Consider the following 14,182-nt stretch of genomic DNA (forward strand, 5'->3'; position numbering starts at 1 on the left):
AGACTCTTGCACTCTACTTACTCTACGCTCCACTACACGTCGCACATACGTCTACACGTCGCTCGTAGCCTGTTGCAGTGTCGCCTTCTTGCTTCTGTTGCTCCCCTTTGTGCGTGCTTGCTCCCTTCTTGTCTCTCCTTTCCGTTTTTGCTCTCCTTTTGCTCTCCTTTTCTGGCGCACACCTCCAGACCTCCCTGCTCGGTTGGTATTTTCTCTTGCTCTCTCCCCGTTCCGGTTCCCGTCACCACCACCAGCCTTCTACCTTCTTCCCACCCCCTCTCTCCATCCCAATCCACTCCATCGCAACTGTTCAATGGTAACGGGGCGAGCTCGGTCAACGACGAACGGAAGAATGGAAGATGAAGATAAAGCACACCTAAGCAAGAGAGAGTTGTCAATGATGTGGGGACCGGGCTGCGTTGCAACAACGGAGGGGAGAGAATAAGGCACAACCTAAGGGGTAGAACGAGCTGAAGTGGCGCAGAAACCAGTGCGGGGAACGGGCGAATGTAACAAGCGGGCAAAAATCAGGCAAGGCAAAGGAGGGAAGCGAAATGAAACGAAGGGTGACGGGGTAGTGCGCGCTGTGGCAATGTTTGTGCGTGCAACCGTCATTGTTGTACGTGTGAGGCGCAGGTTCAGCTTGGGGTCAGGGCGTCACAGCCTCGCCGAAGAAGGACCGTGTAAGTGTGTTCCATGCCACCCTCCTCACCTAATGCATGCGAACAAGTGCGTTTGGGCACGTGTGAGACACGGGCAAGATGGACGTTGCGCTGAACATGAAAAGGAAGAACACGGGAGGCAAAAGACCAAAAAGAGCAAAGATCTCGACACACACACACACACACGCACGCAAAATACTCACTCTGGACTGTGAATCGGAAGGCAGCCTGGGAGGTTGGCTCGATGGAACGAACAAACGACTCCTGTGAGAGCACGACGGCATCAGAGGAGTGGGTCTGCATGACACCCTCGCAGCCAGCCGTCCACTCCTAAATCCAAGCGCAGCCGTATCAGTAGCCGTCGTGGTTCAAGAAGTGACCTCAAAATAAATTACAGTCAAGTCCCATCACGAGTGCACACACACACACGCACACACACACACACACACACACACACACACACACACACGCACACACGCACACACACACACACAGACACACGAACGCACCTCGACGAGGGTGAGGGTTGCATCTGGCCAGAAGGGGCGGGCGAGGATAACGGCGTCAACGGCTTGTGTGTCGAGTGCGGACGGAGCATCCACAATGAGCGCATATGTCGGCACGTCGAAGCGCCAGGGCGTTGCCGGGACGATGGAGAATGAGTCAGCAGGGATGGCGAGGGCCTCCACGTTGGCCAGATACGCGTTGCTTGACGTGGGAAGGGCGCACCTGACGAGCATAACACGGAGCCCGTGGATGAAGATGGGAACACGTGGATGAGGATCGGTTGTTGAGACCGCGAACAAAACGATTGGAGCAAAGGAATCAAGTTTTGGCACGAACAGAGAGGCGGCAAGACCAAACAGAGCCACAAAGAGCAACACACAGACACACACACACACACACACACACAGACAGACACACACACACACACAGACACACACAGACACACGCGTACAGGTGTCCGTCCCAGCCAGGCTGGCAGGCGCAGGTGGAGGGGGCGGTGCTGAGGGTGCAGTTGGCACGGCCTTGGAAGCAGTAGTCGCTGCACCAGTCGTAGTTGCTGGTGTAGCACTCATTGAACTCATTCACGCCAAACGCACACACGCACTCCCCTGCAAGCAGTGAACAATGCAACGTGAGCCAACGCAGACAAACACACATATTGCACCAAATGAGCAAACACACACACGCACACACGCACACACACACACACACACACACACACACACACACACGCACACACACACACATACACAGCGTCATCACGCACCATCAATGCACGTCTCGTGGTCGCCACAGCCGCCAATGCACTGCACGGTGGATGGACGTCAAGCAAGAGAACACAAGCGTGTGAGATTGGCAAAAAGCATAGTAGTTTCAACCCTAGCACACACACACACACACACACACACACACACGCACACACGCACACACACACACACACACACCGTCGTCGTGCTGGTGGTGGTTGACGCAGCGGTGGTAAGGGCCTGCGAGACAGACGACAGAAAGGTGGAAAGCGAAGCAGTAACGATCGTCGTTGCTGCCACTGCCGCTGTCGTGCTCGCATCGCTCAACCCTGTTGCTGCTGCTGTTGTTGTTGTTGTTGTGGAGAGAGCACCGACGCCATCAGCCACGCCCATGCCCAGTGAAACGGTCGTGCTGGTGGATGATGTTGCGTTGACACCGTGGCTGCCACTGTTACTGCTGCCATCGTCGCTGTTGTCGTTCGAACGAATCAGAACAGCGACGCCAACAGCCAAGACAGAGGCAAGCAGCACACACAGCGTCAGCCACGCAAACATCTGCAGATACGGAAACCGCTTGCGATACACGACAGCCCCGTCACTCAGTGTCGCCTGTTCGTATGGTGGAGGACTTGGCTCTCCCCACAGCGCTTTCGTGGGCGGAGGGCCTGTGCCAGTGCTGGTGTTGGTGCTGCCACGACGGCTGTTCCCGCCATTCCCCTCCATGCTATCGTATGCATACCCGAACCCATGATACACCTCGTCATCAACACCGCTGTGGGTGCTCTCGTGGCTCTGGTGGCGGCGATGGCGGCGGCGGCGGCTGATGGTTCGCTGGCGAATGCGCTGGTTGAGCTCCTCCAACTCCTTGATGCGCAGCTCGAGGTGTTGTGTCATCTTTGACAGCTCCTGCACGGCGCCTACGCTCTCCATGAACACGCGGTCCTTGTTCACCACCAGCAGGTCGTCAATCTCCGTGCCGTCGTCAAGGGCAACGTCTCCGCAGGACTGCACTGCGTCAGGGAGGACTTGCTGCAGCTCTTGCGCAACCACGCCCATCTCGTGTCGGTCGTCGCTGCTGCGCCCGGCCTTGCGGGCCCATTCCTCCTTCAAGTCGTACTCGTACAGGGTCATGCGGTTGACGTTGTCGAGGTGCCGCTTCGTGCTTGCAGCGTGGATGTTCTCCTTCACCCTCTTGTCCGACGTCTGCAGCAGATGTCCAGTCACCCTGCACGAGCGTGCGTGCGTGCGTGCGTGTGTGTGTGTGTGTGTGTGTGTGTGTGTGTGTGTGTGTGTGTGTGTGTGTGTGTGTGTGTGTGCAAGTGAGTGCAAGTGAGTGCGGGTATGTCGGCGTGTGCGGTGGCAAGATCAGTCGTGGCGTCTCACCCGAATTGCCTTTCCCTAACCCTTCCCCAACACACACACACACTCTCTCTCTTTCTCTCCTCCAACCCACCAAGCCCTTCCTCGCACTGACCTGATGTTGCCGGCGACGGAGAGCGCTTCCTGCGGGTCATCGACGTTGATGCCCACCTGGCCGTGGTGCACAACTGCCGACTGGGCCTTGCCACGGCTCCACTGCGTGTCCACCTCGCTGCTATATTGGCCGGGGTTTGACGCGCGCACGATGATGCGCTGGCACTGCGCGCCCTGCACAACCACGCACTGCCCAGACGACGTGTGTGCACGCAGCATGACGGCAAGCTTGAAGTAGCGCTGGTCCGGGTTTGGTTTCCCGCGCTTGCGCATGTTGTTGGCGGTTGTGGAGGTGAAGTGGAGGCGGGCAAGCCTGTGCACGCGGCGCCCCAGCAACTCTGCAGCCGATACAACCAAGGGCTCGAACGAGGTCTTGGTGCGGTCTGTCTTGCTCTGCTCAATCGCAACAAGTTGCTCGTGGGCCTCCAACTGCAGCAATTTGAATATGTGTGTGTGTGTGTGTGTGTGTTGTGCGTGTGTGTGTGTGTGTGTGTGAATGCGACGTGAACATGGTGAAACAAAGCAGCGGTCGAGGCGAGATGCATGTCACATCATCACAACAACAGCGCACACCACACGATTAACACACGCGTCCCCATGCGCACAGACCACAACAACAGCCCTCAGCCCCTGGTCGTCCTCACCTTGAGGCCTGTGACGGAGATGGAGAGTTGAGTAACGTCGTGCAACGTGTCGTCAATCTTGACCGTCTTTGGCTCGCGGTCGCACGCCACCAGCACAGACAGCTGCATGCGCAGGGATGGTAGTTGTGTGCGTTTGAGTCGTGTGTGGCATGGGTTCAAGCAGGCCATCAAGTTGCTCCCCGGTGCGCTGTCGCACACACACGCACACAGACACACACACACACACACATACACATACGCACGCACAAGTGAACACACACTCTCACACTCTTCGCTCACCTGAAAGTGGTTCTTCTTCTGACACACAAACGCCTCGTCCATCGGGGAGTACGAGAAGCCCTTGTCCGCGCGAACCTGCAACGCACACACACACACACACACACACACAGAAGTGCGTGATAAGTTGGCGAGTGAAGTCTGTGCCGCGATCACACCCACACACGCACACACACGCACATATACGCAACCACCCCCCCCCCACACACACACACACGCGAACTCACGTTGACGGTGAGGGGGATGTGCCTGCCTGCAGCGTCAAATACGGGACAGCGCTCTGTGTCGTCGCTGGTCTTGAAGACGAGCATGGGCACATCAGACGGTACCTCCCCCGTCATCTCAAGCAGGTCCTGGGTGTCTGTGGTTGACCCTTTTTTCTTGCGACCACTGCGTCCCCCGCGCTTCTTGCCCTTGCCTTTGCCCGTGCTGCCCCGCCCGCCCTTCGCAGAGCTGCGTGAGGCAGATGTGATGCGTGCGCGCTTGTGCGTGTCCAGCCCACTGTTGCTGCCGTCCTCATCATCGTCGTCGTTGTTGCTGTCGCCGTTGCTGTTTGCGCTGTTGGTGCCGGGCGGGGAGGTGGCAGACGCAGACGCCGACCCCGATGACGAAGATGACTTTGACGAAGACGACACGCGCGCAGCTGCAGCAACATGCCGCCGCTTTCCCGTATCTGCAGCACGAATGGCATGTGTGTGTGTGTGTGCGTGTGCGCGCGCGCGTGTGTGTGTGTGTGGCGGGGTCACACATATGTGCACGCGAAATTATTGTCTATCCATCCAAACTATCTTCCTTTTCCCTTTTTCCACATAACGACACAGAACACTCAGCAACACAACAGCACAACAGCTCAACTCTACACCAGTCTACCCTTCTACCACCTTAAGACCTTACCACCGCACCGTCACCAGATCCCCCACAGCACAAACATGCGCACGAACCGCGTGCGGTGGTGTCAAAGGGCTGGAGGTGCAGGGAAGATGCAGGCTGAGGAAAGCCCATGTGCGCCATGCCCGATTGATCTGGAATGCCATTTCGCGGGTGTGGCGGTGTTGGTGGTGGTGGCGGCGGCGGCATCTGCTGCCCAGAGGCTGCGCTGGTGTTGAAGGCTGCCTGATAGAAGGCGCCCGGGGCGATGGTCGAGTGGGACGATGCGGGGTGCTGCTGGTGCTGCCTCTGCGGCGCACTCGGGACATACGCGTGCGTCAACGGCTTGGGCTGCTGCTGGGAGAGGGGCGGCTGCTGGTGCTGGTGGTGTTGCAGCCGCGTGTCAAACGGGAGCGAGGTGCCGAGCTGCGGGAAGAAAGGCTGCAGCGGGGGCGCAGGCTCCTCCGTGCCGTCCATGTCATGCTCGCCAGCGAGTGTCAGCGACATGGTTGACGTCGGCAGGTGCTGGAACCCTCCCTGCCCGCCGTCATCCTCTCCACCGTCGTCACCAAGAGCAGTGTGACCGTGCCCCGAGTGCCGGCCGAGGCGGTGTTGCTGGTTCTGCTGGTGCTGCTGCTGGTGCACGGCGAGGGCAGGGAACGAGGCGGCTACATCGTCTTCGAGGGACGATGGGTTGGCGTTGCCACCCAGGGTCGGGTCCGTCATGACGGCGCCTGCAAGCATCAGCGCCTCTGTGGATGCGGTGAGGGAGTTTGGCGCGTTGGTGACGCCCGTGCTTCCGGGGAGATTGAAGGTCTCTGGCATGCCTGTGTTGAGTGCCTCCGTGCTGTCGTAGAGGGGATTCGTCTTGCTCTCCTGCCCGAGAGAGTGCAGGCCGAGGTGATCCGCACCACTCTGGTAGTGGTGGTGGTGCTGATGCTCGTACTCTTGCTGCCTGCGATGCGACTCGTACAGATGGTATCGGTGCAAGGGAGGCTGGCGCTGGTGCTGTTGCTCTTGTTGTTGCAGTTGGTGTTGTTGTTGTGGCTGTTGTGGCTGATGATGGATGTGGGGGTGGTGTTGTTGTTGTTGGCGCTGGTGCTGGTGTTGTGGTTGTGGTTGGAATTGTTGTTGCAGAAGGGATGGGTGGCGAGGGGATGCGCGCGTGGAGTGGTAGGGCGAAAATGCGCTTGGGGTGGTCGCAAAATGGAGTTGGGAAGCATCTCCGGCCATGGTGGAGCTCGGCATGTGCGGCATGAAGTTGACTTCATTGCGCAGGCCTGACACTGCTGCACTTGCTGCGCTTGTTGTTGCAGTCGTAGTGGTCGTTGTAGTCGTAGTGGTGGTGGTGGTGGCAGCACTCTTGGTGCGTGCACCTTCGTCGTTGTTTCCTGGGGACGGAGTGCCTGTGGACGGCATGGACGTGCCAGTCAGGTTCTCGGACGATGGATCGCCCCTTCTTGTTTCAAGCACACAGCACAGCAAAGCAAAGCAAAGCAAAGCAACCACGACAGGACATGAGCCGCATGGGGACGCGTGGTGTCGAAAATAGAGAGTGCAGTGGGATCAAAGGAAGGCACCGCATTTGACACATGAACGTCAGCAAAGCCAAGGAAAATAGCAGCAGGAACAAAGCACTTTGTGGCACACTCACCGCTGAGTCGCCATGCCTGCGGGCAGGGCGTGTGTGTGTGTGTGTGTTGTGGGTTGGACACAAGCTCACTCACAACAACAACACAAGGTCGTTGTTTTGAGTGTGGTGTGAGATCTGGCTTCCTGCTTGTTGCTTGGATTTTGCCTGCAGGCAAAGAAATACACCACCAACTTCTTCCCTTTCCCTGTCCCTCCGTTGTCCTGAGAGATGAGGGCGGGGGGACGATAGGATGATGGTGATGAGCAACACACAAGTGCACCGCGGTGACTTTGAGATCCGCAACGAAGGATGCACGCCTCGCACACAAACACAAACAAAAACACACACCAAACAAAGGAGAGGAGGGTGCAGCTTGGCTGTTGAGCAAGAGGGCAAACTCAACGCGCGATATCCCCAGCCTCTGCAACAACAGAACAACAGATGACGGCAGGCGGTGCCTGTTAAATGCACATCGAATCCATTACAGAATAATCTGTTGTTGATGATGGAAGTTGTTGCGGTCATCATTGCCGGTCACGCTGATGTCACATTGTGCCACATCACACAACAACAACAAGCGGCAGTGAACACACAAGACACAAGACACACAAGAAGACACAACACCACACCCTACAGCCACACCCTACAACCACAGCCACAGCAACAACACTCAACACAATGGAGTGGGTGGCGAGGCTGTTTGAGGATGAAGGGCAGCTGCTGAAGGGGATTGGGTGGACGCTGCTTGGCGTGACCCCGGTGGTGTTTGGGATGCTGGTGAGCGGTATGCGCGCCGCCTATGGGCGATACTCCACAGACGCTGACATGACCAAGTACGGCTGTCAAATCAACGGCAAGGTGGCCTGGATGATCCAAGAGAGCCCTTGCCTGCTTGTGCCGGCCGCCCTCTACTTCCTGTACCCAAACGAGGCCTGCGTCTCCTCCACCGCCAACCGCATTCTTCTTTCCCTCTTTGTCGGCCATTACATCCACCGGTGCGTGTGTGCGTATGTGTGTGTATGTGTGTGTGTGTGTGTGAGCGTGTGTGTGCGTATGTGTGTGTGTGCGCGCGTGTGTGTGTGTGAGCGTGTGTGTGCGTATGTGTGCGTGCGTGTGTGTGTGTGTGCGTCCTTGTGTGCATGAACGTACTTACTTGTATGTGTGTGTGTGTCCTTGTGTGCATGAACGTACTTACTTGTATGTGTGTGTGTGCGTCCTTGTGTGCTGCGTTGCACTGCTACGCGTCATGAGTGCGCATCCTCGCTGCTTCACTGACCTCAAGCTGGTCCAACCCCAAAACAATTAACACGCTGTCGCCTCCCTCCCTCACCTGTCTCCGCCCTCCTCAGCACGCTCATCTTCCCCACATTCCTCAAGGGCAAGCCAACGCGGCTCATGATGATGCTGATGGCCTTTGTCTTCTGCATCTTCAACGGGTGCGTGCGCGCGCGCGTGTGTGTGCAAAAACATGGGGTGTGCTTCTGTGCCTGCAGATGTTGTCGCTTCTGTCGCATGTGTGGCGATGCTCTGATCCCCTGACCAGCTGACATGCCGACGTTGTCTGTACATATTGCAGGTATCTGCAAGCGGCGTGGCTGACGCGCGTGCATGTGTATGACGAGGCGTGGCTCATAGACCCACGGTTCATCGTGGGGCTGCTGGTCTTCTTCACTGGCATGGCCATCAACATGCACTCCGACTACACCCTCATTGGCCTCAGGAAAGGAAGCGACAAGGGCTACAAGATCCCTCGCGGTGAGCGCGCGTGTGCGTGTGTGCGTGTGTACATGTGTGTGCATTTGTGTGTAAGAGTGGAGCGGTTGAAGACATGCTTTGCTGCGCCCTGCAATCACAAGCACGCACCCATCTCTCTCTCTCCCTCCCTCTCTGTCTGGCGCGCGCAAAAATTCACACACACACACACACACACACACACACACACACACACACACACACACACACACACACACACACACACACACACACACACACACACACACACACACACACACACACGAACGCACGAACGCACGAACGCACGAACGCACATGCGCTACCCCTCTCATCTCCTCTCCCAGGCGGCATGTTTGAGTTTGTGTCTGGCGCCAACTTCTTCGGCGAGATTCTGGAGTGGACTGGCTTTGCCATCGCATCATGGTCCTTCCCCGTACGTCATAAAGGCTTGCATGTCTGTGTTTGTGTGTGTTGTGTGTGTGTGTTGTGAGGGGAAAGGGTTGCACAAGCTTGTGTGGCTGTTGTTGTTGTGCTTGTACACGCAATTGCTTTGTAACGAGCATCCTGCATGAGTCGCTTGCACGCACGCATATCTGCACAGCGCCCACTCATGCACAAGTGTTTTCCATCACCCCCGCAACAAAACAGGCCCTGTGCTTTGCCGCCTTCACCTTCAGCAACACTGCGCCGAGGGGATATCAACACCACCAGTACGTTCATCATCCACACACCAGGTGTGCATGGGTTTGTCTCACGACATACACACACACACACACACACACACACACATTGAGCACCCTCACTTTCCACACCCTCACAAGATATCACCACCTTACCTGACTGACTTGCAGGTGGTATCTGTCCAAGTTTGAAGACTATCCGAAATCACGCCGCGCTGTCATCCCGTTCATCTGGTGATGATGGTGGACACACGGACGTGTGTTTGTGTACATACAACACACACACACAGACACACACAGACACACACACACACACACACACACACACACACACACACACATACACACACAACGCTGCTTGTTCGTTATCGCCCGCCGAAAATAAATGGAAATCTTCATCGAATTTTCAAGCCAAAAGAACCGACAATCGCCTTTCTTGCTTCTCCTTCTCATTCATGTCAACACCAAGAAGCCCACTCCACTCTCTCGCTGCTGCTCTGTCATCCATATCCAGTATTTCGTGTCCACTCGCACCTCCCTTGGGGATAGCACACACGAGCATCACCAATAAGTCTGATACCAGCGGTGGTCTATTGACTCGTCATTGTTTGTTGTTGCCACTCCATTGCTGCAATTCAAAGTCAACGACAAGCACAAGCAGCGTGCTACTGACACAAGTTTTCATCGACAAACAGCCACACACACACACACATCAACAACAACAAACACAACGATCATGGCGGAGGAAGAACTTGTGCGCGTGCCCAACTTGGACGTTGCGCAGACCCTCTTTGAACTCTCCTTGCCCGAAAGCGATCAAATGGCGCTGGAAGCTGCCTTCCTCGACGCTGTCAAGAAGGACGGTGCGTGTGCATTTGCGCGTTTGCATTTGTGTGTGTGTGTGTGTGTGTGTGTGTGTGTGTGTGTGTGTGTGTGTGTGTGTGTGTGTGCATTCGTGTGCATTCGTGCGTTTGCATTTGTGTGCGTGCGTGCGTGTGTGCATTCGTATGCGTGCGTTTGCATCTGTGTGCATTTGTGTGTGTGTGTGTGCAATCGTGTGCATTCGTGCGTTTGCATCTGTGTGCGTGCGTTTGCATCTGTGTGCATTCGTGTGTGTGTGTGTGTGTTGTTCATTTATATCTGTTGTCGTGTTGTTGTACGTGCACATGTTATCTTCGCCCACTCATGCTTCCTTTTGCATCCTTTGTGTTGATCGTCCTCCTTCCTTGATTGTCTGGCGTGCATTCTTGCACAGGCATGGCGCCCGTTTACGACCAAGCGTGCAAAGACCACGACCTCTCACACGACGCCGCACTCAGCAAACAAATGCACGCTGACAGCGCCGAGAAGCTCAAGCAGCTGGACGCCAACATCAAAGGTGCGCGTGCATGAGCGCTTCGCCTTGGTAGAAGTGTGTGAGTGTGTGTACGTGTGTGTCTGTGTCTGTGTGTAGACCTGCGTGCTTACACATGCACTCACACGTATGGTCAAACACACGTTTTTATCCTCAGATGCGGAAGAGAACTTGGGTGAAACAGAGATTCGCGACGCATACATGGCAAAGGCACAACACTACGCGCGCATTGGCGCAAAGGTGCGTGTGCGTGCGTGTGCGTGTGTGTGCGCGTGTGTATGTGCGCGTGTATGGGCACGCATTTCCACACATGTCCACTTGCATGTGCACTGTTGCATCTGTTCCACTTTGGATTTTCGCCGTGCCCCATCGTGACCACCCCTTGTTCCTCTCTCCCGCCGCTCTTTACGTCTCACCCCTCATGTGACATGGCAGGAGGAGGCTGAGGCGGCCTTCCGTCAGGTGTACGAGAAGAGCATCTCTGTTGGCCAGCGCATGGATGTCGTCTTCTATCTCCTCCGCATCGGTTGGTTGTTGCTGCTGTCAGTATGGGGCAGGGGAGTACTTGTGGCTGCATGAGACGAGAACTGTCGGAGTTGGTGTTCGAACACGTACACGCGAGGCTCTCTCACATACACACACACACACACACACTCGTACGCGCACACACACACACACACACACACTCTCTCTCACACTCATACTCACAAACACAAACACTGTACACATACACACACACACAGGCTTCTTTTTTGACGACAAAGAGCTGATCACGCGCAACCTGGAGAAGGCCGAGAGTCTGCTGGAGGAGGGCGGCGACTGGGAACGGTGAGAACATACACACACACACACACACACACACACACACACACACACAGGCACACACACACACACGTGCGCTCATGAAGTGCCTGCACTTTTTCTTCTCCTCGCTGATACGAAATCGCAATGATTTACACTCCCTTCACACACACACACACACAACCACACATGATCCACCTTGCCCTGTTGTCGCGCAGCCGCAACCGACTGAAGGTGTACAAGGGCTTGCATCTGCTGACCATGCGCGAGTTTTCGCAAGCAACGTCGCTCTTCCTGGACACGGTGTCCACCTTCACGTGCGTCGAGCTGATGCCGTACAACGACTTTATCGGACTCACCGTCCTGGGAGCCGTCTTTGCTCTGCCCCGCACAGAACTCAACAAGAAGGTGCGCGCTGTGTGTGTGTGTGTGTGTGTGTGTGTCTGTGTGTGTCAATGTGTCTGTGTGTGTGTGTGCGTGTTAGTGTGTCCATGCTTATATACACACGCTCGCCTTCAACGCAATCTCATTCACCGTCTCCCCCCCCCGTCTCCAACGTTACCATCACCATCACCATCACCATCACCACCCCCTCCCCCAAATCTCGTTTGCAGGTGGTGAAGGGCCCCGAGATCCAAGAGGCGCTGCACGATTTGCCGCTGCACAAGCGGCTGCTGTCGTCGCTGTACGGGTGCAAATACGCCGACTTCTTTGCCGCGCTGGCGGAGGTGGAGGGCGTGTTCAAGACGAGCCGCTACCTCGCCCAGCACACGCGCTTCTATGTTCGCGAGCTGCGCATCAAGGCGTACCAGCAGCTGCTGCAGTCCTACCGCAGGTCCGTGCTGCTGGTGGTGTGTGTGGTGGTGGTTGGTGTGTGAAGGTGGTGTGCGTGGTGTGCTTGTGTGTGCGCCTCTGTGTGGCCCTGTGTGTTGTATTGCTGGTGTATGTATTGTTGCTCGTGTGCATTTGTCTTGCATTGTTTCGCGTTGGGATTCAGCACCACCGATGACTGCTGCCCGTGCCTCACATTCCCTTGACGCCTTCGTATCAATGGCAGCGTGACGCTTGCGAGCATTGCGTCGTCGTTTGGGGTGACAGAGGCGTTTATTGACGCCGAGTTGTCGCGCTTCATTGCGGCGGGGCGCCTCAACTGCAAGATTGACAAGGTCGCCGGCGTCGTCGAGACGACCCGCCCAGACCACCGCAACGCCCAGTACCAGGAAATCATCAAGAAGGTGTGTGTGTGTGTGTGTGTGTGTGTGGATGTGTGTGTGTGTGTAGATGTGTGTGTGTGTGTGCGAGTCAGAGTGAGAGAGTGTGCATGCATGAGCCATCTCTGTCCCATTGTCTGCTTCAACCACGACACGAACTCACGCGATTGTTCAAATCACCACCACCACCATCATCGCCACCATCATCGCCACCATCATCGCCAGGGGGACATGATGTTGAACCGGCTGCAGAAGCTTGGCCAGGTCATCAGCATCTGAGGCACCGCCAACCATTCAGCCCGTTCCACCATCCGTGTGTTCATGTTGCGTGAGCATCACTTGTTCGCCCCTCTCCCGTGTGCATGTGCGCGCGGTGTACTTGCTTGTTGTGTGTTGTCCTTCTCTGTGTGGTCTTGATTGTTGTTGTCCTTTTTCCGTTGTGCGTGTGTCTCCGTGTGTTGCATTGTTGCGTTTGTGTGACGTGAAGTGTGACAGCGGCAGAAGTACATGTGTGCAGTGCTGAACCTTCATTGTTTACTGCAAAGGACGGCACGCCGCCAAGGAGAAATTAACACCGCATCGTATCCAACCACGGGGACATGCCGCAGAGCATCTTACAACCCAGACACAGACAGAGAGAGAGACAGAGAGAGACAGACACACACAGAGACACACACACACACACACTCAGACACAGACACAGACACAGACACACACACACACAGACACACACACACACACACACACACACACACACACAGACACACACACACACACAGACACACACAAGAACGCCACCTCACTTGTGTCCCGTTTGCGGGAGTGTTGGCTTTGGCGCGGGCTGGCTGGAGGGGTGACTGTACATGAAGGTGGATGCGACAACGAGCATGGTGCCGACAGCAAAGTACATGGTGAAGCGCACGTCTCCAAGGAGGAGATAGGAGAGGAGGCCCGTGAGGATGATGGAGATGCTGTTGGCAAAACCCTTCAGGATGTTGTCGGCAAACCTGCAGCCGCGCAGCAGGGAGGTAAAAGGGGGGGGGGGAGGGAGGGAAAGAAAAAGTGGTGTGGGGGATGTAAGGACGACAACGTAGCAAGCATGATGAGGACGATGGCAGGCAAACAGACACAGACAAACAAACACACACACATACAGACAAACAAACACACACACACACACACAATGAGTAGAAACGGACTTGATGACGGCAGCGATGATGAGGCCGCCAAAGGCCTGGAGAGAGATTGCAATCCAGGTGACGGTGGAGTAGTACTGGAAGAACCCTCCCTCTGCCACGCGGTCACCATCGTTCACAACGACGCCAATCAGCCCGAGCACAATGGAGAAGAGGCTCAGCTGAATGTTGCGCAGCCACAGCGATTGCCTGGTGGAGGAGGAGGAGATGGTGATGGTGGTGGTGGCAATTACAACACGTGGGCGGAGGCACGGGTGAGTATTCATGTGTAACGCACGCAAACAGACACACACAGACACACACACACACAGCCACACACACACACACACACACACACACACACACACACACACACACACACACACACACACACACACACACACACACCGACCGACCGA

At 56.1% G+C, this 14,182-nt stretch overlaps 4 protein-coding genes across 4 annotated transcripts in view; 2 read left to right on the forward strand and 2 right to left on the reverse strand.

Moving 5' to 3' along the window:
* Nucleotides 1-301: 301 nt before the first annotated feature.
* PTSG_08561 (uncharacterized protein) lies at nucleotides 302-7,262 on the reverse strand. The gene is made up of 12 exons (XM_004990297.1): nucleotides 6,830-7,262; nucleotides 5,250-6,631; nucleotides 4,536-4,981; nucleotides 4,312-4,386; nucleotides 4,033-4,134; nucleotides 3,390-3,817; nucleotides 2,114-3,140; nucleotides 1,936-1,975; nucleotides 1,621-1,777; nucleotides 1,172-1,391; nucleotides 866-992; nucleotides 302-712 (listed from the first exon to the last, which is right to left on the reverse strand). Exons 1-12 carry the CDS (start codon nucleotides 6,841-6,843, stop codon nucleotides 639-641), a joined length of 4,092 nt encoding a protein of 1,363 aa, XP_004990354.1. The 5' UTR covers nucleotides 6,844-7,262; the 3' UTR covers nucleotides 302-638.
* A 53-nt stretch (nucleotides 7,263-7,315) lies between these two features.
* PTSG_08562 (uncharacterized protein) lies at nucleotides 7,316-9,625 on the forward strand. The gene is made up of 6 exons (XM_004990298.1): nucleotides 7,316-7,803; nucleotides 8,158-8,244; nucleotides 8,385-8,563; nucleotides 8,887-8,975; nucleotides 9,191-9,252; nucleotides 9,394-9,625. The coding sequence occupies exons 1-6, from the start codon at nucleotides 7,487-7,489 to the stop codon at nucleotides 9,458-9,460; spliced, it is 801 nt and encodes a 266-aa protein (XP_004990355.1). The 5' UTR covers nucleotides 7,316-7,486; the 3' UTR covers nucleotides 9,461-9,625.
* A 1-nt stretch (nucleotide 9,626) lies between these two features.
* PTSG_08563 (proteasome 26S subunit) lies at nucleotides 9,627-13,177 on the forward strand. Its single transcript, XM_004990299.1, has 9 exons — nucleotides 9,627-10,085; nucleotides 10,478-10,600; nucleotides 10,734-10,816; nucleotides 11,012-11,102; nucleotides 11,320-11,404; nucleotides 11,596-11,785; nucleotides 11,992-12,212; nucleotides 12,435-12,612; nucleotides 12,814-13,177. The coding sequence occupies exons 1-9, from the start codon at nucleotides 9,959-9,961 to the stop codon at nucleotides 12,865-12,867; spliced, it is 1,152 nt and encodes a 383-aa protein (XP_004990356.1). The 5' UTR covers nucleotides 9,627-9,958; the 3' UTR covers nucleotides 12,868-13,177.
* Nucleotides 13,178-13,334: 157 nt separating this feature from the next.
* The window catches only part of PTSG_08564 (UDP-N-acetylglucosamine transporter), a 3,125-nt gene continuing 2,277 nt past the window's right edge, over nucleotides 13,335-14,182 (reverse strand). Inside the window, exons 8-9 of the mRNA XM_004990300.1 lie at nucleotides 13,788-13,973; nucleotides 13,335-13,595 (exon numbers count right to left, since the gene is read on the reverse strand). Coding sequence (XP_004990357.1) covers nucleotides 13,388-13,595; nucleotides 13,788-13,973 — 394 coding nt within the window. The 3' untranslated portion in view covers nucleotides 13,335-13,387. The remainder of the gene's footprint in view (nucleotides 13,596-13,787; nucleotides 13,974-14,182) is intronic.

This window comes from Salpingoeca rosetta (genome assembly GCF_000188695.1).
Source record: "Salpingoeca rosetta unplaced genomic scaffold supercont1.24, whole genome shotgun sequence".
NCBI lineage: Eukaryota > Choanoflagellata > Craspedida > Salpingoecidae > Salpingoeca > Salpingoeca rosetta.

Coding starts and splice junctions, on each gene's coding strand:
- PTSG_08561 (XM_004990297.1), bottom strand. Junction 3,141..3,389: donor TCCGTCGCCGGCAACATCAG/GTCAGTGCGAGG, acceptor ACGCTCGTGCAG/GGTGACTGGACATCTGCTGC. Junction 1,392..1,620: donor CCTGGCTGGGACGGACACCT/GTACGCGTGTGT, acceptor TATGCTCGTCAG/GTGCGCCCTTCCCACGTCAA.
- PTSG_08562 (XM_004990298.1), top strand. CDS start 7,487: ATGGAGTGGGTGGCGAGGCTGTTTGAGGATGAAGGGCAGCTGCTGAAG. Junction 8,564..8,886: donor GGGCTACAAGATCCCTCGCG/GTGAGCGCGCGT, acceptor CTCCTCTCCCAG/GCGGCATGTTTGAGTTTGTG. Junction 8,976..9,190: donor TCGCATCATGGTCCTTCCCC/GTACGTCATAAA, acceptor GCAACAAAACAG/GCCCTGTGCTTTGCCGCCTT.
- PTSG_08563 (XM_004990299.1), top strand. CDS start 9,959: ATGGCGGAGGAAGAACTTGTGCGCGTGCCCAACTTGGACGTTGCGCAG. Junction 10,601..10,733: donor GCTGGACGCCAACATCAAAG/GTGCGCGTGCAT, acceptor TTTTATCCTCAG/ATGCGGAAGAGAACTTGGGT. Junction 12,213..12,434: donor CTGCTGCAGTCCTACCGCAG/GTCCGTGCTGCT, acceptor TATCAATGGCAG/CGTGACGCTTGCGAGCATTG.